Raw genomic sequence first — 22,571 nt, forward strand, 5'->3', positions numbered from 1 at the left:
AAAAATACAGGAAGTTCTGGGCAAGAGGTGCGGTAGGAAGAAGCAAGGGGAAGACGTTGCCGGAACTGGCAGCAGAGGAGGTAATAAGATATTATTTGACCATAACTCCCGTCATTGTCCATTATTAGGAGCCAAACTACTCTGTCTTGTGTTGGCCTTTAAATGTCCCTCTTTTCAGTCTGATGTACACACAGACGAATCGAAATTCTATTTATCTGCCCAAAATATTTCTATCGCTTTCAGTATTTCTTCAGATTTCAGATTATTTGACGTAGTTAACCAAAAAATACTTGTACACATGAAAAGTTTGACCAAACCCAAATAAAAGTTTTCCCAGTAAAGATAATTTTTTAACTTTCTGAATGGCGCTCCGATGCCGGCTGAAGTCTTCTTCAGAAACCATCACGACCGGGGAGTGCCGATCTCCTGATCCACTCCAAAAACGGGCAGAACTGATTTCTAATATTCTCCCACTATTGGTTGTGCATTACCGTTTGCATTCTAATATTGTAAAATGGATAAAGTCCAGATAATCCTCCACTATTCATCTACAGAGAAACCCACATAGATCACATGAATGAGGATGGAGGAGGACCGGAGTCACATGACTGAGAAGATACTAAACCTCACCCTGGAGATCATCTACCTGCTGACCGGAGAGGTGAGGAGGATTCTGGGAGGTCACATGACATCACTCTTATCTCTATTAATAAAACACAGACCTGACCGGAGAGGTGAGGAGGATTCTGGGAGGTCACATGACATCACTCTTATCTCTATTAATAAAACACAGACCTGACCGGAGAGGTGAGGAGGATTCTGGGAGGTCACATGACGTCACTCTTATCTCTATTAATAAAACACAGACCTGACCGGAGAGGTGAGGAGGATTCTGGGAGGTCACATGACATCACTCTTATCTCTATTAATAAAACACAGACCTGACCGGAGAGGTGAGGAGGATTCTGGGAGGTCACATGGCGTCACTCTTATCTCTATTAATAAAACACAGACCTGACCGGAGAGGTGAGGAGGATTCTGGGAATCTAACATGATATTCCTATTGGTTCTCCAATACAGAGTTTTCTTCTCCTGAAGTCAGGTGATCATATGACCGTCACATATGACTCCCTAAAATCCGAAAGACACAACTGTTAGGTAGCCCGACTTTTCCTTGTGGCCTAGGCTCTTGGAGATGGCTCAGTGGAAGTCCTCGCCGGCGAGATAACCAATGACTCATACACAATTGTGATGCTGAAATGGTTACAATCTTTAATTCTGGTTTTGCCGTTTTTATACTATTTTTACAAGACTCTGCCCCAATTTTTGGGGACCAATCAAAATTATACACATTAGCTCACATTATTCATTTAGCTCATTATTCTGTAATGTCTTGTGACCTTAACCTCTGTATTTCAAAGCTTAAGTTCAATAGTTTCTTACTTTCTGTTATCGTCTGCTGACCATGACGTGCCAGCCACAACTTCCTAAAAACCAAGTCTAGCCTCAGTAACAGTGTACAGAGAGGAAAACCACAAACAGATGCGTCCTGAAACAAAGACATTTTTACAGAAATAGATAGACATGATCATGAGATAATTCAGTATTAAGCAATCTATCATGAGATAGATTTTCAAGTTAAAATTGTATCAAGTTAAAGTTTCTCTAAATTACTTAAACAGATTAGCAATCCTGTATTGGTATAAGCAATATATCTCCAGGGTAAAAGCAATAATCAGAATCAACAATCAATAACGCAATGTATTATGGAATCTCCTTACAATCCTCCCTTTGACCGTTCGATATTATCGAAATGGTCATTCTCTACCCATTTCGTTAGGCCTCATGGATTCATATCCTCCGGCCTCATGTTCCTGACTCTCGTACCATACAGTGGGATCTCTGGAAATGGAAGTCAGCTTCATGGTTTCGGAACGTGCTTCGCTACCCTTCCTGCAGAGGCATTTGAGTAACATGAAGCATGCATACAAGAACAATACAAAAAGCAGTATGGTGAAAATAGTCATTGCAGTGTTCTTCAACCATGAAGTGAGACCTCCTAAACTGAACCCTGTAGAGAAAGGGTCCCAGGTTTTCCCAATGTCCCTTGCATCCTGTTGTAGCTTGTTTACCTCTTTTCTGTGTTGTGCAATTATGTCATAGTAATCAGGGATCTCGATACTTGTGTTATGTATCCAGGTGCAGCATTCATAGTCCTCAGTAATTTCACAGAGGCCAGTGAGGGCTGCACTCATGCTTTCTATAGCCAGGTCATGTAACTCTAGTTGTTTCCTAATTGCTCTGGTTTCTAGGTTTAGTTTTGTGATGTCATCAGAGTCCTTTTCCAAGATCTCATCTATGATTGAAGTGTAGTTGTTTAGTTTCTTCATCAAATCTATTCCCCATCCTGTCCAGGAAGGAAACCAGGCCCAGGTCATATCTTTTTCTAGGAACATTTCTCTTTTCACATGGTGTTTTAGAGGATACCTTGGGTGGGTACTAGCTTTGAGTAGGTGTCCTTGTCCTTTATCCCCCACTACTCCCATTACAGGGACTATTTTAGCAAGATAACACCACCCTTGGGGTTCCTCAGGTGTAGGTTGTGTTGCCTAATGCTAAGGGTCGTTGACTAACAATGGTCCTTGCGTCTTTTGAATATCCAGATGCCGTCAGCAGAGCTAATAACTGTGTGACCGGGGAGTGGGAGCTGGAATTAAAAAGGTCATAGATGGTAGCATTAATCACAGGGTCTGTGGTGTGAAAAAATGAGTTATCGGTAAGGGAAGCCATGGAGACATTAAGTTTCGACCATTTGCACACCTCAGCTCCCCTGGAAACGTTTCCCATTATGAAACACCAATCTGGAGCATGGCTTCTACCCACGATTTGGAAACTGAGGGGCTTTTTGGGACTTTTTCTTATGACATTGGCAAGAACAATAGGGGGTGTTCCATTCAGGAAAGGAGTGATGTTTAAGGGAATGGCCATTAATGGGATTCTGGCTGTACTAGGGTGGAGTTTGCTGCATATCCAACATTTCTCAAAACCAGACTTTTGTGCATAACTGTACTTAAACTTTAACAACAACATTCTGTCGGTGAAACCTGAAGGGGGTTCAGTGGGGTGTATACTTCTTTTATATTTTAAACTAGGTGGTGCATTGGCTGTCTGCGCTTTCCCACATATGCCTTCTAGTAGCCCTGAATCTTCTGGATGGTACACACAATTTGCTATCAACCAAACAGGTATGAATACTATCAGAATCAGACATGTCCAGAGGCATAATGTTTTTCCTGACACAAAAGTGGAAATCATTTTTGTCAGGTTCTGTGTACAAAGTTCTGTTACTCGTTTCTTCCTGTAGGTGTGGGATTTGTCTCGTTCAGAGAGATTTGCTTTATGCCTTCTTGAACGTCCTTCAAGTCTGGTTGTTGTTCCTGGTCAGAGGAGTCCTGGGGTGCTGGAGGCGGGTCTGGGGTCTGGGGTTGCTGTGGACACTTCTTTAGCCGGCTGGCGTGGATCCAGGTGTTTCCTAGATCGGTCAGTACAGCAGTTCTGGAAACCTTCTCTATCTTCCAAGGTCCAGAGTAGATTGGTCCGATCCTCTTTTTGTGGGCCAGTTGCTTGACTAGCACTTGATCTCCTGGGATGAAGGGGTGTGTCGGCTCTGTGGAAAGAGGAGAAAAAGTGACAGAGACATGTTCGTTCATTTCCTGTAGCATACTTACCAGATTTTTCACGTACATTTCCTGTTGGGAATAGATGTTAATGTCAGTGTTTTGATCTAAGTTGTTTGTACAGAAAGACTTTGTGTATATGTTTGTTAGGGCGGTGGTACCTATATGTCCTGGACCATGGAGATAGGAAAGTATGAGAACACTGCTTGCTTCTGGTATGCCCAATATCTTCCCCTCTTTTGACCAAAGACCTTCTTGGTCCTTGGTCAAACCATTCTTGACCCAAAAAGAAACATCCTCCTCTGTAGCTAATCCCTGTATTTGTGCCACAATGGTTTTAAAGTTGGGTGATGTAAAATGTTCTTTGAAGAACATTGTTGTGGGGGCTGGCTGACCAATGTATTGGGCAGCGGCCTTTTTTGCTTCCCTGTCTGCCAGCGCGTTTCCTTTGGAAATTCTGCTGTTATTTGATGAATGTGCCTTTACCTTGATGACCGCTATCCGCTTTGGGAGAAGAATCGCCTGCAAGAGTGCTTTAATTTGCGTAGAGTTAGCAATTGGCTTGTTGTCAGCAGTTCTAAATCCTCTATTTGCCCATATTACGCCATAGTCATGCGTGACCCCAAAAGCGTACCTACTATCTGTGTAGATGTTTACCTCCTGATCTGAGAAAAGTATGCAAGCTCTTGTGAGCGCCTCCAATTCTGCTACCTGTGCCGAGGAGGGTGGTAAAGCTTTTGCTTCCAACACCACATCAGGAAGTTGGACAATGGCGTACCCTGTCGGGAATGTTGCATCAGAGGGGCGGGAGCAGCTGCCATCTATGAAAACGTCCTGTACTCCTGGTAGGGGAATGTCAGTGAGATCTGGGCGAGGGCTGGTTATTGCTGCAACCTGTTCAACACAATTGTGTTTCTGATCAGGGTCTCGTGGCAGCCTGAGCAAAGAATGCAAAAGGCGGACAGTGGGATTACTTGGTGGTGCGTGTTTGAGAGTGAGGTTATCAGTATTCAGAAGTGTGATCTCATACCCACTAAGCCTTTGTGCTGTCATATGCTGCGTGTTCATGTTTTGCAGGAGGTGAGTCACTGAATGAGTAGTGTAGAGAGTCAGCTCATGGCCTAATACTGATTTGTTAGCTTCTTGAACTGCCATTGCACAAGCAGCAAGGTTTTGTAAACAAGATGGCATCCCTTGTACTTGGGTAGGCAACTTTTTTGAGAGATAGGAGACTGGTCGGTACCCGGTTCCATGTTGCTGTGTTAAAACTGCAGCAAAGGAATTTCTCGACACCACACAGTATAATTGAAAAGGTTTGCCATATTCTACCAATCCCAGGGCGGGGGCCTGAGTCAGACTTTTTAACAAAGCCTGAAAAGCATGGAGCCTTTCTGTTGTCCAATCTATTGTCTTTGGGGCGGTGGATAAGGTAGCCTCCCTCAGAATGCCATCATAATATGAACAATCTGGGATCCATTGGCGGCAATATACGATTGCGCCCAAGAATGACAGCAAGGTTGCTTTGTCTCTCGGAGGACTGAGAGCCTGCAGGGCTGCGGCACGTTTGGGGGATACCAGCCTGGTTCCCTCCTTCAGAATGCATCCCAGGTATTCTACCTGACTTTGACACCATTGTATCTTCTTCCGTGATGCTAGGTGGCCTGACCTGGCCAGGTGATGTAACAGAGATGTGGAATCGACCGCACAATCTTCAGCAGATCGACTGCACAGGAGCAAGTCGTCCACATACTATATTAGTACCGACCCGCGCTCAGCAGTCCATGACTTAACTGTCTCATTAAGGACCATGGAGAAGGCTGCCGGACTGTCCACATACCCCTGCGGTAATCTTGACCAGGTCAACTGCTGAGCCTTTTTTCCCCATTGCCATGAGAACGAGAACATGGGCAATACCCCTTCATCGATCGGGATGCTAAAAAATGCATTTGCCAGGTCCACTACTGTGTAGCAAAGGGAATCAGCAGGTATTTTCAAAAAAATGAAAGAAATATCTGCCACCAAAGGTGGCAGAGGTATAACCTGCTTGTTGACGGCCCTTAGGTCCTGTACAAGCCTCCACTCCCCATTCGCCTTTTTCACAGGGTAGATTGGTGTATTCCAGGGGCTTATAATGTGTTTCAGAATCCCTTTTGCTATGTAATCATCAATTAATGGTGTGATGCCTTCAATTTTTTCGAGTGGCAGGGGGTATTGCTTGTGATATTGTACTTTGGCGTCTGGACGCATTTGTGGTGTGTAAGGTGTACAGTTAATAAAACCCACACTCCCTTTGTTTTCTGCCCATATGGCATGTGTTTCTAGAGTGGGTGGTAATGATGCAAAGAGTCCCCTGTAAGTGTGTCTCTTTGGAGCATGTAAATCGCAAAATGGTGAGCTGGCAGTGAGGGAGCCCCCTCTGTCAAATTTAATGGTGATATTCAGTTTTGAGAGTAGGTCCCTCCCCATTAAAGATACTGGACAATCCATTAGGATAGCAAAACTCTGGGTACATAGTACCTGCCCTTCTGGAGTAGCCACGGGCAATGGTGGAGTGATGGGGTGGGTAATTGATGTCCCATTTATGCCAATAGAGTTTCCCTCAGTACAGTGCGGTGTGTCATATATGGTATCATTCAAACTACTGAATGTAGCCCCTGAATCTAATAATAGACATATCAGGTGTTTGTCTACCCGCAATAGTACCTGCGGAAGACTTTTCCACGATGGATTATAACACACAAGGCTGAGGGACGGGACATTCTCTTGGCATCCCTATTGTGGGGTCCGCCGAGCGGATGGCCACTGCATCGGGATGCGTGGGGGTGGTCTATGAGGCTGAGGCTGGTATTGGGGTTGTGGTGGGTGAGGATACCTGATATCCTGAAGGCGATGTGGGGTGGTGTTTAGATTCCTACCTCTTCCTCTCTGAGCGTTTGTTCTAATTCTGTAGGGACATTGGGACTTCCAGTGTCCCAGTTCCCCACAGTTAAAGCATCCCTGGTCTGGTGGGTAAGCCTGATCTGGGGGATAAGATTGCATTGGTGGATAAGGTTGCATTGTCATTATGTGGGTGGGCGGAGTCTGGGTTGGTGTCAGGGAGGGAAAAATGCCACCCTTCTGCTCAAATACCCCTGATGTTTCTCGTGACCTAGTATCCTTCATAAATTCATCTGGGGCTTGTTCTGCCCACTTTGGATTAGTGAATTTAAGCAGCTGTGTCACCTTCGTATCGCCACCAGCCATAATGGTGGAGGTGAACAATTGGGGGTCGGCGTTATCTGCTGCTTTCCACAAGCCATATACCCGGGTACAAAATTCATAGAATTTTTCCTTTGGTCCCTGTTTTGCTAGGATAAGTTCCTGGAGTGCGGATGAACCCTTGTATATAGTGGACCAGTGATTCCCCATGCCTTTCCAAAAAGATACCCAATCTTTATCTTTCTTAATGTGGGCTGTCCATAAGGTCTCTACGGGATGTCCTTCTGGACTGTCAGGGTCAATTATACTAAGGATCCCTTTTATATCTTCCTTATCCAAGCTTGTCCCTGCACTGTATTTTGCAAGGAAAGCGGCAGCTTCTCTAGGGCTTTTCTTTGGGCTGGGGCATAATTCCTTTATTTTTGACAGTGTGCCTAAAGGTAGGGGGATATGGACTTCCGTCTCCCCTATATGCATAAGCGGTGCTTTAAAGGCGGCACCTAGACTTTCCTGCTCCATGTCTATTTCTTTTTCACCCTGCTCCCCTTCCTCCTGTGGGGGTTTCTGGCTTATGGCCGGTTTTGTTTGGCTTCTGAGTGTGGTGGATGGCTGTGAAATTATCTTTTCCTTGGCCTCCTCAATCCTTCTTGCCTCTTTCTCTAGTTTCCTTTCGTATGCCTCTAAATCTTCCCTTTTCCTCTGTATTCTTTCTTCCTCTTCCTGCTGTCTCTTATTAAATTCTTTCTGTTTCTCCTCCCATTCCTTTTCCCTGGGGCTCAACTTCCCGACTCCTTCCTCTTCCCCCTCTTTCAGGGTCTTTCCATCCCTTTCTTCCTTAGTTATCGCAGAATATTCTCTCATCTCACCTTCCCTCTTATCCAGCTCTCTTTTATACTCTTCCAGCTCTTTCTCCCTCCTAGACATTTTCTGCTCTATTTCCTCCTTTCTTTCTCTAAGCTCTTTTAACTTCTCTTCTAATTCCCTTTCCATTTTTCTAATCCTCTCTTCTTCCCTACTTTCTATACCTTCTGCCCGGACTTCCTCTTTCCTGCTTCTACTTTCGTTTTCCCATCGTGTAACTTGTGCCTGATCAGCTGCCCCATACACTATGGTGGCCAACACTGCTGAGTCTAAAGATGGATACAGCTGAAGACATGGACCCAATGTTCCATCTTCCTGTTTAACCATCACATAAGGGGGGGGTGGTGGTGCCTCAGGTTGCTGAGATAGGGCGGGTGAGTTTACAGGCTTTACTGTGGGGACTTTAGTTACATACTTTGTTTTATACTTGGCTAAGCATTTATTCCATGTTTTGTAACAATCTTTCATGTACTGGGTGTCTTCCCATTTCCCAGGTGGATAAGAGTGCTTGTGTACCTGACACACCTTGCCCACCTCTTTCCATTCATCCTCTGAACAGGGACCTAGTGGTCCTGGGTCATGTATTCCCAGCTGTTGGCACCGTTCTCTGACCTGTGTCCAAAAAGGTTCTACCTGTGGCCCCGGTAGTGTGTTTTTAACATACTCATAAGGGGATGGGTTGGCCGTGGTCTGGGTTGCTGCAGAATTCCCCATCCAATAACCTTGGTAGGGTGTGTCTAGTACAGGGACACAGATGAAAGCAACCTGTTTGGGCTATAATTTGTTCCCTGACTTGTGAATATGTCCCCTCGTCTGTTATTGCTGTGGGGCTGATATAGCTATGAAGGTTAACCCTCAGTACTCGGTATAGGAAACCCCTCCTCGTGGCAGGATATACTCCCCTTGCACCAAGTCGGTATGAGAACCCAGTTGGTCTAGTAGTTAGCAGGATCCACGTCCTGTCAACACTAAGGAACAGTAAACCAAAGGTGCAACGTGGGCAGGCGGGCGCTATCTCACTACAATCGGGTTCCTGATTTATGTTGTTCATTTAGTGCATATATGTGTAATGCCTTAATAAAAACCCTTCAAATCAATACAATACTTTACATTCAGTTGTCATACATATATATATACCATACACTTATCTCTAATTCTCTATACACCCTAAATACTTACGGTGGCACCTAAAAGAAAAACAAGCAAAATCTTATATATATATATACAATGGCCAAATAAAGTTCATTACATCAACATGTCATTATAAGTGCACAATATTTCCCCCAAAAAAAAATTGGGCGTCCACTCAGCCACTCCTTATACTGCGGGCGTATCCTATACTTCCCGAGTTTTAAACACACTTATTATATATACCTCTACCTCTACCTAACATACTCAATACAGTCAGACCAAGCCTAGTCAGACTACTCAAAAAACCCAAAATACCTGCGAGCCCCTCTAACCTTCCAAGGGGCCAGCCTAGCCCATTGCGAAGGCACAGTTATGTAAGTGGGTGGATATACAAGGTTATTTGAACAAGGTAAGCACCAACACCAGTTACCAAAAAAATAGGTAAAAAGGAGCAGAATGTGCCTTACCTGTTCAAACAAACGCAAGACCCCACTCTCCTGGTACCAAAACTGTTAGGTAGCCCGACTTTTCCTTGTGGCCTAGGCTCTTGGAGATGGCTCAGTGGAAGTCCTCGCCGGCGAGATAACCAATGACTCATACACAATTGTGATGCTGAAATGGTTACAATCTTTAATTCTGGTTTTGCCGTTTTTATACTATTTTTACAAGACTCTGCCCCAATTTTTGGGGACCAATCAAAATTATACACATTAGCTCACATTATTCATTTAGCTCATTATTCTGTAATGTCTTGTGACCTTAACCTCTGTATTTCAAAGCTTAAGTTCAATAGTTTCTTACTTTCTGTTATCGTCTGCTGACCATGACGTGCCAGCCACAACTTCCTAAAAACCAAGTCTAGCCTCAGTAACAGTGTACAGAGAGGAAAACCACAAACAGATGCGTCCTGAAACAAAGACATTTTTACAGAAATAGATAGACATGATCATGAGATAATTCAGTATTAAGCAATCTATCATGAGATAGATTTTCAAGTTAAAATTGTATCAAGTTAAAGTTTCTCTAAATTACTTAAACAGATTAGCAATCCTGTATTGGTATAAGCAATATATCTCCAGGGTAAAAGCAATAATCAGAATCAACAATCAATAACGCAATGTATTATGGAATCTCCTTACAACAACAAGGTTCTAGAAGTCTCCAAGAAGATGATGGAGCTGCTGACAGGAGAGGTGAGGAGGATTCTGGGAATTGTGGGACATTATCCAGTAACAGACAAGGGATGTGTCTGGATGGTGACTGTATCATTGTGTGTGTCAGGTTCCTATAAGGTGTCAGGATGTCACTGTCTATTTCTCCATGGAGGAGTGGGAGTATTTAGAAGGACACAAGGATCTCTACAAGGACGTCATGATGGACTCACATGAAGAGGACAACAATGTACAACATGATCAGGTAGATGATGAACAATTATCGGTAGTTATGATTTTTATGCAAGCATATGTGTTACAATGAATGGTGCCTTTATATATTTCAAATGGAAACCTCAAGGACATAAATATTGGTATTCAAGAAGAGTACGAAGAAGAAGAGGAAGGTGGTGTGGTGGAGGAACCTTCAGATGGACACAAGGATATGATGGATCCACCTAGTAACAGAAACCCACCAGAGAGATGTCCCCGTCCTCTGTATTCCCGGGATTCCACACAGGAAGGTCACACCATCCCCCACCATCATCAGGTAGATGAGGAACAATTACTGGTAGTCATGGTCTATACATAAGCTTGTTTATTAAAATTGATTTCCTATTGTATATTTAGAGTGGAAACCTCAGAGAAGATGATCTTGTTAAAGAAGAACATATAGAGGGGGATGAGAAGGATGGTGGGATGACAGAGTTTTTGGAAGGACACAAGGATGTCGCAATTGAACCACCTAATACCAGGAACCCACCAGAGAGATGCTCCAGTCCTCTGAATTCCCGGGATTCCACACAGGAAGGTCACACCATCCCCCACCATCATCAGGTAGATGAGGAACTATTTATTGGCAGCTATGATTTAAACACAAGCTTGTTTGTTACAATTAATTTCTTATTATGCAGCATATTCAGAGTGGAAACATCGGGGATAGTAATCTTGTTAAAAGGGACCATAGAGAGGGGGGTGCAGAGTATGATGTAATGAAGGAGTTTCCAGAAGGACACATGGATGTCACAATGGAGCCAACTAATAACAGGAACCCACCAGAGAGATGTCCCAGTCCTCCTCTGTATTCCCGGGATTCCACACAGGAAGGTCACACCATCCCCCACCATCATCAGGTAGATGAGGAACAATCACTGATAGTATCATTAGGATCTGTACATTATCTGCATTGTTACCATTGATGTCATTTTTATTATATATTCAGAGTGGAAACCTGAGAGATTCTAAAGTTGAGGTTAAAGAAGAGATAAAAGAAGTAAACGGGGTGATGGTGGAATCGGTGTTCCCAGAAGGACACAAAGATCTGTTCCAGGACACCATGGTGGAGCCATCCAGCTACAGAGACCCACCAGAGGGACCGAGACATTCCACACAGGAAGATCACAACTACGCAAGGCTTTATCAGGTAGATGATGAATGATATTGCATAGTTATAATTTATACAAAAGCATGTTTTCTTAAATGAATGTTATAGGAGAATCCAGACCACTGTGTGCTTGAAAATATTATCCAAGTCTATAAAACAAATATAATGTGGTGCAGAGAGGAAAGTGCTAAATAGTTCACATCTCAGGATTTATATATTCATACAAGCTCATTAATGCCAGCCAAACCCACTTAACTCACCCTCCGGATCTCCAAAACTCGACATTTTCAGAATACAGTCCCGTTATTCAGTCATAACAGGCTCACTTGAAGCAAGATAACCCAGAGTCTCTTCTTATTCGTTTTCATATTGCAAACTATATCTTTCCCACGTCCACTTATTGTTTATTGACTCCCAACAAGGTTGGAGAAGCTGAGGGCAACAAGACCATGACCGTCAAGCCTGTAGCCTTAAATGATGGGTTAAGAAGATTCCCATCAAGGTTGGTTAACATGAGGTCAACAAGACAATGACCACCATGCCTGTAGCCTTGACTGTTGGGTTCAGAAGACTCCCAACAAGGTTGCAGAAGCTGAGGTCAACAAGACCGTGACCACCAGGCCTTGACTGTTGGGTTCAGAAGATTCCCAACAAGGTTGGAGAAGCTGAGGTCAATAAGACAATGACCACCAGCCTGTAGCCTTGACTGTTGGGTTCAGAAGATTCCCAACAAGGTTGCAGAAGCTGAGGTCAACAAGACCGTGACCACCAGGCCTTGACTGTTGGGTTCAGAAGATTCCCAACAAGGTTGGAGAAGCTGAGGTCAATAAGACAATGACCACTAGCCTGTAGCCTTGACTGTTGGGTTCATAAGATTCCCAACAAGGTTGCAGAAGCTGAGGTCAACAAGACAGTGACCACCAGGCCTTGACTGTTGGGTCCAGAAGATTCCCAACAAGGTTGGAGAAGCTGAGGTCAATAAGACAATGAACACCAGCCTGTAGCCTTGACTGTTGGGTTCAGAAGATTCCCAACAAGGTTGGAAAATGTGAGGACAACAAGACAATGGCAACCAGGCCTGTAGCCTTGACTATTGGGTTCAGAAGATTCCCAACAAGGTTGGAGGAGCTAAGGGCAACAAGACCATGACCAGCAGGGCTGTAGCCCTGTCTGTTGGGTTCAGAAGATTCCCAACAAGGTTGGAGAAGCTGAGGGCAACAAGACCTTGACCGTCAAGCCTGTAGCCTTAAATGATGGGTTAAGAAGATTCCCATCAAGGTTGTTGAACCATGAGGTCAACAAGACAATGACCACTATGCCTGTAGCCTTGACTGTTGGGTTCAGAAGATTCCCAACAAGGTTGCAGAAGCTGAGGTCAACAAGACAGTGACCACCAGGCCTTGACTGTTGGGTTCAGAAGATTCCCATCAAGGTTGGAGAACATGAGGGCAACAAGACAATGACCACCAGCCTGTAGCCTTGACTATTGGGTTCTGAAGATTCCCAACACGGTTGGAGGAGCTGAGGGCAACAAGACCATGACCACCAGGTCTGTAGCCCGGACTGTTGGGTTTCCGAATTCCCCAACAAAGTCTTTAGTATTTATCCATAGTGGAAACCTAGGTGATTATATTATTGTTAAAGAGTGTATAGAAGAGGAGGATGAGGAGTATGGTGTAATGAAGGAGCTTTTTGAAGGAAAAGAGGCTCTCTAGGAGGACATTATGATGGATTCACCTAACAAAAACCCCCTAAAGAGAAATCCCTGTCCTCTTTATTCCCAGAAGCCAAAGGCCAGCTAACCCCTGTAAAAAACATTCTGTATGAAGATGTGCCCACACTCCTACTTTTTTTTATTGACACAGGGCCTTGTTTTTTTTTTTTTTTTTTTTGGGGGGGGGGGGGGGGTTTCAGAATGTGGATGCTCAGCAAGCCCCTTTGAGCCGATAGGCTAACTCCTTGTATCTGGCACCTCCATCAGTTTCCCCCATTACCATTCTTGTGTTTCTGCACAGATTGCTGTATCTTCCCAGGCCCTCCTGGGACCGCTTGTTCCTCTCCAAAAGGGCACTAGGCTTTTGGAGTGGTACCTCATCCAGACTCCTATTGCCTGCTTCTAGATAATTCTCTGGTTACTCTTCAGAGGAGCTTCCTGATCTACAGATTCAGCTGGGATCGGTTTCTGCTCTTTCCTTCTCTAACAAGGACCTGGCAATGCAGGGTCCTTTTTGGGATCCTGCTACTTTTTGGAATGCTGGGCCTGGTTGCCACGCTAGTGCACTTTCATGGTATTCATATTATGGAATGCTCAGGTGACCTTCCCTGAAGATGGTCAGCTCTTTTGACCGCTGTAGTTAAACCCCCTTCCGAAGACTATAACTCCTTCAAGCCTAGAGCCCCATAGGTGGCTATCCTCAGTAACTCCCAGACCAACAGATAAGGCTGTTTTATCTTAAACTCTCCCTGAAAAAATATCCACCCTGCGTTTATTTGAACCCTGTGTTACCTATCGGGGAATTTCCCACTACTTCCTGTGAAGGATCTGTAGGACATTAAGGGAACAACCTTTTTTATGGTCTCCTCAGGAAGTTGTGTCCAGTCAGTCTCTTTTGGTGAACGTGGTGGTCTTTTCTTCGTCTGCCCCGGGTGACCAAAAATTTGCCGGGATGTTCCCCTACCCAGGGTTTCAGTCTAGTTTCACAGAACAGGTGGTCCTCTCTTCGTTTATAAGGATCTTGTTTTTGATCAATTTACTGAGTTGGACTTCATTGGACATCATCTAGGTGTTGCAAGACCTTCACCACTGGGAAGGTTTGGGAATCCTCACTGTGGCAGGAGTAGTCTGGTCCCTATGTTCCTGCTGAAGGTACCCCCCTGTTGGAAGCTGTGTATGTCTGGAGGTGTTCTTGGGATCTGATCACCTGGAGATAAGACCTCCGCTTATGGCTGATCCACAGCCTCCTAGGGAAGAGTCTCCATATCCCTTCCTCTGTTTTGTCCTTAATCAGGCCAATGTTCTTAGCAGTGTGGCTAAGGTTCCAGTCCCTCGCTTTATGACTATGGATAGTTAATTTCATAACTAATATCCTGCAGACCCTTTATCAGCTTTGTTGCCCTTCTTTGTACTCGCTCCATTTCCAGTACATCCTTCCTGAGGACTGGTGCCCAGAACTGGACAGTATACTCCAGGTGCGGCCGGACCAGAGTCTTGTAGAGGGGAGAATTATCGTTTTATCTCTGGAGTTGATCCCTTTTTAATGCCGATATTCTGTTTGCTTTGTTAGCAACAGCTTGGCATTGCTGAGCCTATCATCTACTAGGACCCCCAGGTCCTTCTCCATCCTAGATCCCCCCAGAGGTTCTCCCCCCAGTCTATAGATTACATTCAGATTTTTGCCACCCAAATGCATTATTTTAAATTTTTCTACATTGAACCTCATATGCCATGTAGTTGCCCCCCCCCCCCCCCCCCCATTAATTTGTTCAGATCTTCTTGCAAGGTTTCCACATCCTGCGGAGAAGTTATTGTCCTGCTTAGCTTAGTATTGTCCGCAAATACAGAGATTGGACTGTTTCCCCCATCCCCATCCTCCAGATCGTTTATGAACAAATTAAATAGGATTGGTCCCAGCACAGAACGCTGGGAGACCCCACTACCCACCCAACCAATCCGAGTACTCCCCATTTATCATCACCCTCTGAACTTGCCCCTTGTAGCCAGTTCTCAATCCATGTACTCACCGTATGGTCCATGCCAACAGAACTTATTTTGTATGTTAAACGTTTATGGGGAACTGTTTCAAATGCTTTTGTAAAATCCAGATACACCACATCTACGGGCCTTCCTTTATCTAGATACACCATGTCTACGGGCCTTCCTTTATCTAGATACACCACGTCTACGGGCCTTCCTTTATCTAGATACACCACGTCTACGGACCTTCCTTTATCTAGATACACCACGTCTACGGGCCTTCCTTTATCTAGATACACCACGTCTACGGGCCTTCCTTTATCTAGATACACCACGTCTACGGGCCTTCCTTTATCTAGATACACCACGTCTACGGACCTTCCTTTATCCAGATACACCACGTCTACGGGCCTTCCTTTATTTAGATACACCACGTCTACGGGCCTTCCTTTATCTAGATACACCACATCTACAGGCCTTCCTTTATCTAGATACACCACATCTACGGGCCTTCCTTTATCTAGCTGGCAACTCACTTCCTCATAGAAGGTTAGTAGATTGGTTTGCCAAGAACGATTCTTCATGAATCCATGTTGATTACTTCTAATGATACCGTTCTCATTACTAAAATCTTGTATATAGTCCCTTATCATCCCCTCCAAGAGTTTACTTACTATTGATGTTAGGCTAACTGCTCTGTAATTCCCAGGGATGTATTTTGGGCCCTTTTTAAATATTGGTGCTACATTGGCTTTTCTCCAATCAGCTGGTACCATTCCAGTCAGTAGACTGGGAAAAAAAAAAGTAAAAATTAGGAACAATGGTCTGGCAATTACTTGACTAAGTTTGTTAAGGACCCTCAGATGCATGACCTCCGGAGCATGGTGGGGGGGAGGGGGGGAGAGGCCCTCTCCCGCCCACCGATTAAAAGGGATCTTGCGGTGAATCTGCCGCAGAGAACACTTTTTTATCTGAAAGCGGACCGCCCGCTGAATAAGAGGATACCAGGGTATGGCGAACACATCAGACACTTTTGGCGCAATTTTGGGACCATTCACATTTATACAGCGATTCGTGAGATAAAAAATGCATTGATTCCTGTGTAAATGTGACTGGCAGTGAAGGGGGTTAACCACTAGGTGGCGCTGTAGGGGTTAAGTGTGTCCTAGGGAATGATTCTAACTGTGGGGGGCGTGGCTGTGTGTGACACGTCACCGATCACCGCTCCCGATCACAGGGAGCAGAGATCAGTGACAGTGTCGCTAGGCAGAACAGGGAAATGCTTGTTTACATCAGCATCTCCCCGTTCTTCCTCTCCGTGAGACGATCGCGGGTATCCCCATGGACATTAAGTCCGCGAGACCCATGCTGACGGAGATCCCGGTGGGTGCGCGTGCCCCCGCAAGCCGCCTCTTAAAGAGCAACGTACAGGTACTTTAATCTGCCTGTAGGTGCCTTTCTGCCGCCGTATATCTGCGCGAGGGGTCGGGAAGCGGTTAAAGAAGCTTGGTAAATGCCCTGTGTGTGTTGATTTTTTGATTTTTGTTTTAAAGGAGAACTGGTGGGATCCCAACTCAGTAGTACTCCCACTAAGCAGATCCTCGGCTCATTAGTACCCCTGCTCCACAGATTCCCCCCTCTAAACTCCAGGGTAACCCCCAGCTCTGCTGATTCGCCCCAACCCCCACCCCCCGCTCAGTAGTAACCTCCAGCTCAGCTGATTCCCCACTCAGTAGTAGCACACATTTCTGCTGATTCCCCCCTACCACTCAGTAGTGACCCCCCCCAGCTCTGCTGATCCCCCTCGCTCAATAGTAACCCCCAACCATGCTGATCCCAACCCCCCCCCCCCCCCGCTCAGTAGTAACCCCCAGCTCAACAGAGCTCTTTTAATCCACTGATCCTTCCCTCTTTCCAGTCTACGATCATCTTCCACTATTTAGCAGCTACAGTGCGCACCACGTGTGACATTGATGGTTTCTCCTGCTCAGGTCCCCCAGCTCTGCTGGTCCTCTGGTCTGTCGATCCTCCTCTCTCACCTCCCGTTATAGTGCTCCCGTGCTGCTCACAACATGTGACATCTGCTAGTTTCTCCTGCTCAGGGCCCCCAGCTCTGCTGATCCTCTGGTTTGCTGATCCTCCTTTCTGACCCTCTGCTTTATTGTTCCCGTGCTGCACACCACATGTGACTTTTGCTAGTTTCTTCTGATCTGGACCCTCCCCCCCCCCCCAGCTCTGCTGATCCTCTTTTCTGACCTCTTGCTATATTGTTCCCGTGCTGCTCACCACATGTGACTTCTGCTAGTGTCGTCATCTCCGGGCCCCCAGCTCTGCTGATCCTCTGGTTTGCTGACCCTCCTTTCTGACCCCTGCTATATTGTTCCTGTGCTGCTCACCACATGTGACTTCTGCTAGTTTCTCTAGCTCCGGGCACCCCAGCTCTGCTGATTCTCTGACGCTCAGTCCTCTCTCTCTCTCTCTCTCTCTCTCCGGGCCCTGCTCAACCTCCACTATTACATTCCTATGTCCAGACCCCGCTCACCTTCCTGCTGCTCCACACTGCACACCAGATGAACCATATATACACATGAACCGGAAGTGACTGCTAAAGTCTTTCCGGTTCGCTTGTTGGTTTCCCCAGTGCATCCTGGGATATCTCACACCTACAATACCTCCAACACAAAGTGAAGCTAAGTCTGAATAAAAGCCTCTGAAAAGCTGTAGACGAGCGTTGTTATAGGCTTCTATGGAGGCTTTGGAGACGCGTTAAAGCACCAAGAACGTGATATGAGGTATAATTTATCTAAGTGAGGCAAACACAACATGTGACCAGGACTGTAAGGTGACCATTTTATTTAGTGACGAGGACTTTGGTATTCAGAATGCTTTAAAAGAGCATGCCCAATGCCACATTTTGAAGTAAAAGTGTAAATGAGGCCTTCTTATGGAACCTTCCCTCCCTGAATACTAAGGGTAGACCGGCTATTCTTTTCTTGTGAACCTGTTTTTATGTCTAACATTCCCTCTGAGAACCTGCTCTCCCGGAAACTTGTCCCTGTGTTTTATCTATTGACCACGTCATGTTGTTGGTCTATTCCTTCCTCCCGGGTAGTGATATAGTTCCACCAGTTTTGATGGGTTTTTGGTTTCATAGTCTCTTGCTGGTTGAGGCTCGGTGTTCCTTCAAGTGGAGCCACCCCCCCTTGGCAGTGATCTTTTCTGTCTGGGTCTGAGTGTAGGCTAGGTAGAGGCTGCTGTATATCCTCCAACCTGAAGGTGGCACTGTGCATTTACTTCAGGCTGGCAGGAGCCCATTGAGGACTACTTGTCCCGCGGCTATGGGCTACAAGGAGCCATCTTGGAGAGGACAGCAGTCCTATTGGATACTGAAATCCCATGAGGTTGGAGCGGCCATCTTGACTCGGAGATCCAGAAAGATTCTTCATTATTCTGGGTGTCTGTAGTGTGGGCGTAAGGTGCATTTTCTGTGGCCTTCCATTGGTCATTGGACGCTTCCCCTGTCTTGCAGGACGCTTTGCCTGATTTGGGGGTTATTCTTTCTGAAAGTTCTGAGTTCCCACTCCCTTTTGGTCCTACCACTGGCTGTTGTCCACCCCTTGGTTGAACTGCTTTTGGACATCCTGATTGTATCTGACTTCCCGAGTCCCTCCAATTGACATGAAAGAAAATAATAATTTTTTTTTTGTACTTTCCATAAAATCAGATTTTTGGAGTCCATTGAAGGACACAGGTCCTAAACCTTTGTGTTTTTTTTTTTTTTTTTTTTTTTTTTTTTTGCTATTGCCCTTGGTACTGTATTTCTACTGGGTACTGGAGGGGTTATATGGGGGATTTCTTACAATTTTTTTTTGGTTTGAATGTGTCTCAACCTCCAGTAGACGTCAGTATAACCTGCCAAAATGTATAAAAACCTTTTTATTTTCTGCCATTCTGTTGGTTTAGGGTGAAGATCTGATGACCATGAAAGTTGAGGGTGAAGTAGAAGAGACGTATGTGAGGGATGATCAGCAATATACGGAGGAGGCTGGAATGACGAGGACATTCATAGAGGAGGACACTCCTACAGAGATCAGCACAGGTGACCCATCATATATTCTTCTCTTATCTCTTCTTATTGCACACTGATTGGTCAATAGTAGGACGGGAACTAAGCTATAGAAGTCTAGGCCTATGGTCCCTTGTTCTATGGTAAAGGTCCTGCAAGTCGAAAACTTTGAACCTTATTGGTTCCTGCTCTTCTGACAAGGCTGTGTAAATGTAGAAGTAATCTGGGAGGAGGACCAAAGGACTGAAGAGGGGGGAAAAGTCCCGGCTGGTTGGGACCTCCACAGAGAACATCTCCTCACTCATATCTACCTGATCCAGATGGGATCTTGATGGAAGTGATCTAACCCTCTCATATCTATTGATGATGTTTTTATATTTTTCCAGGACACGCCATGGAGAAACCCTCAAAGGATCGTCTCACTTTATCTCCAGGTTGTAGAATGGAAGATGAGGACATCACAGGAGATTGTGGCGGGGAAAAGACAATGATCTCCACTATGGATGGTGGACTTCACAGTGTGGATAGACCACGGAATCCCTCCGACTCTGAGCAACCTCGTACTGTGAGGGATGGTGCCGGGATTCAGGAGAAGAAGAAATTTCCCTGCCCTGAGTGCGAGCAAAGTTTCAGCTCTGGTTTAGGTCTTTTTATACATCGGGGATCTCACAAGCCGAGTAAACTTTTTTCTTGTTCTGAGTGCGGTTTATGTTTTCTATATAAAGCACAACTGGAAAGACATCAGGACCCTCCCACAGCCGAGAAGCCGTATCCCTGTCCTGAGTGTGGAAAACGTTTTTCAAGCAGGTCCCATGTTATTAAACATCAGATGTGCCATACGATGAAACATATGTTCCCCTGTCCTGAGTGCGGTAATTGTTATATACGGAAAACAGCACTTGTCAAACATCTAAGAACTCACATGGGTGAGAAGCCATATCCCTGTCCTGAGTGTGGGAAACGTTTCTCACAGAGGTCTTGTCTTTCCGTGCATCGGAAAACCCACGCATCCCCCGAGGTGTATTAGTGTCCTGAGTTCGGGAAATGTCTTCTATATGGATCATATGTTGTCGTACATCAGAGATCTCACACTGGGAAGAAGCTCACCTTGATATTCACCTCAGAAAACACGTGGCTGAGCGCTCCTCTGATCTTTATCATGGAAGAAACACTTTTTAAGGAGATCAGAGATCACTAAAGACATCAAAGTTCTGTCTGGATTACTCTGCTAGGAGAGAGAAGGAGGGGGTGTCACTGCTGGTTGGGTCCCTCTAGGAGAGAGAAGGAGGGGGTGTCACTGCTGTTTGGGTCCCTCTAGGAGAGAGAAGGAGGGGGTGTCACTGCCGGTTGGGTCCCTCTAGGAGAGAGAAGGAGGGGGTGTCACTGCCGGTTGGGTCCCTCTAGGAGAGAGAGGGAAGGGGTGTCACTGCTGGTCGGGTCTCTCTAGGAGAGAGAAGGAGGGGGTGTCACTGCCGGTCGGGTCCCTCTAGGAGAGAGAAGGAGGGGGTGTCACTGCCGGTCGGGTCCCTCTAGGAGAGAGAAGGAGGGGGTGTCACTGCCGGTCGGGTCCCTCTAGGAGAGAGAAGGAGGGGGTGTCACTGCTGGTTGGGTCCCTCTAGGAGAGAGAAGGAGGGGGTGTCACTGCCGGTTGGGTCCCTCTAGGAGAGAGAAGGAGGGGGTGTCACTGCCGGTTGGGTCCCTCTAGGAGAGAGAAGGAGGGGGTGTCACTGCCGGTTGGGTCCCTCTAGGAGAGAGAAGGAGGGGGTGTCACTGCCGGTTGGGTCCCTCTAGGAGAGAGAAGGAGGGGGTGTCACTGCCGGTTGGGTCCCTCTAGTAGAGAGAAGGAGGGGGTGTCACTGCCGGTTGGGTCCCTCTAGGAGAGAGGAGGAGGGGGTGTCACTGCCGGTTGGGTCCCTCTAGGAGAGAGGAGGAGGGGGTGTCACTGCCGGTTGGGTCCCTCTAGGAGAGAGGAGGAGGGGGTGTCACTGCCGGTTGGGTGCCTCTAGGAGAGAGAAGGAGGGGGTGTCACTGCTGGCTGGGTTCCTCTAGGAGAGAGGAGGAGGGGGTGTCACTGCTGGCTGGGTCCCTCTAGGAGAGAGAAGGAGGGGGTGTCACTGCCGGTTGGGTTCCTCTAGGAGAGAGGAGGAGGGGGTGTCACTGCCGGTTGGGCCCCTCTAGGAGAGAGAAGGAGGGGGTGTCACTGCCGGTTGGGTTCCTCTAGGAGAGAGAAGGAGGGGGTGTCACTGCTGGTTGGGTCCCTCTAGGAGAGAGGAGGAGGGGGTGTCACTGCTGGTTGGGTTCCTCTAGGAGAGAGGAGGAGGGGGTGTCACTGCCGGTTGGGTCCCTCCTAGCTGTTTAGTCTGATCTCCCCTGATCTTCAGCCAAAGTCTCAAAGGCACATTGATAGAGGAGCTATATATTGGTCATGAAGAGAAGGGGAGATCAGTCTACATCACAGGACTGACCAATTCGGTGCATCAGCCTGCACAGGAATCTTTTTTATGTTTGGAGAGAGTCACCTGCTGAGAGAAAGTGGAAAATATGAAATTACTTGATGTAAAATGTTATATTTATGTGACAAAAAATGCAAATATATTTACACTTTTTTTTCTTTTTTTTTTAAACATGAACAAAATGAAGATTAAATATTTATTTTCTTAAACTCATGATATTTTGTAGGTTTATTGATAAAAGTTTGCCTTCAGATCTGTATGATGAAATGTTCTTCTCTTTTCCTTTTTCTAACACTACAAGTAAGGTCCATCCCATAGGTTTTAGTCTTAATCTTGTCTCTTAGTAGTTTGGTTTTACCGTCTTGTACTTTTTGGAACAGCCGACTCCTCCCCCTTCTCATAAATCTCAGGACGTCTGTAGTAGACTCCAATGATAAGGTCCTTCACTTCATAGACCCATCTATCATTCCTCCCGTAATTCTTCCTCCGCACCATCACCGCCTCCAACCACAAGATCATCATTCTTCCTAATTTTCACATCACATTTAACATAGAGAAAACCCCCCTCCATCTTTTCTGTGTCCCTCTAAACAAGAGGATCAGCATGAATACAAACAGCCCAGTCTTGTGAGGAGTCAAGCCGTGTTTCTGGAACAACGACCAAATCTCCAACCACAAGATCATCATTCTTCCTCACTTTCACTTCACATCTTACATAGAGAAACCCCCCTCCATCTTTTCTATGTCCCGTGTCCCTCTAAACAAGAGGATCGGCAAGAATACAAACAGCCCAGTCTTGCGAGGGGTCAAGCCGTGTTTCCGGAACACCGACCACATCTCCAACCACAAGATCATCATTCTTCCTCACTTTCACATCACATCTAACATAGAGAAACCCTCCTCCATCTTTTCTATGTCCAGTGTCCCTCCAAACAAGAGGATCAGCATGAATATAA

The 22,571-nt window shown here is 45.9% G+C and overlaps 1 protein-coding gene and 2 long non-coding RNA genes across 4 annotated transcripts; 2 read left to right on the forward strand and 1 right to left on the reverse strand.

Moving 5' to 3' along the window:
* Positions 1–1,152, forward strand: LOC143956142 (uncharacterized). The gene is made up of 3 exons (XR_013269842.1): positions 1–80; positions 555–661; positions 1,081–1,152. It is a non-coding gene; the product is annotated as an uncharacterized LOC143956142 (long non-coding RNA).
* A 94-nt stretch (positions 1,153–1,246) lies between these two features.
* LOC143956155 (uncharacterized) lies at positions 1,247–9,490 on the reverse strand. The gene is made up of 2 exons (XR_013269855.1): positions 9,335–9,490; positions 1,247–3,667 (listed from the first exon to the last, which is right to left on the reverse strand). It is a non-coding gene; the product is annotated as an uncharacterized LOC143956155 (long non-coding RNA).
* A 403-nt stretch (positions 9,491–9,893) lies between these two features.
* Positions 9,894–21,809, forward strand: LOC143955697 (uncharacterized). Of its 2 annotated transcripts, XM_077465810.1 has the most exons (8): positions 9,894–10,060; positions 10,149–10,283; positions 10,380–10,568; positions 10,649–10,855; positions 10,933–11,151; positions 11,241–11,441; positions 19,060–19,195; positions 19,549–21,809. In XM_077465810.1, exons 1-8 carry the CDS (start codon positions 9,992–9,994, stop codon positions 20,187–20,189), a joined length of 1,797 nt encoding a protein of 598 aa, XP_077321936.1. In that variant the 5' UTR covers positions 9,894–9,991; the 3' UTR covers positions 20,190–21,809. The 2 variants fall into 2 exon arrangements, with proteins under 2 accessions (XP_077321936.1, XP_077321937.1); XM_077465811.1 differs by lacking the exon at positions 10,649–10,855.
* The last annotated feature ends 762 nt before the right edge of the window (positions 21,810–22,571 follow it).

Source organism: Lithobates pipiens, unplaced genomic scaffold, assembly GCF_037356315.1.
Source record: "Lithobates pipiens isolate NorthernLeopardFrog02 unplaced genomic scaffold, aLitPip1_a1.2 Scaffold_35, whole genome shotgun sequence".
In the NCBI taxonomy this organism is placed as follows: Eukaryota; Metazoa; Chordata; class Amphibia; order Anura; family Ranidae; genus Lithobates; species Lithobates pipiens.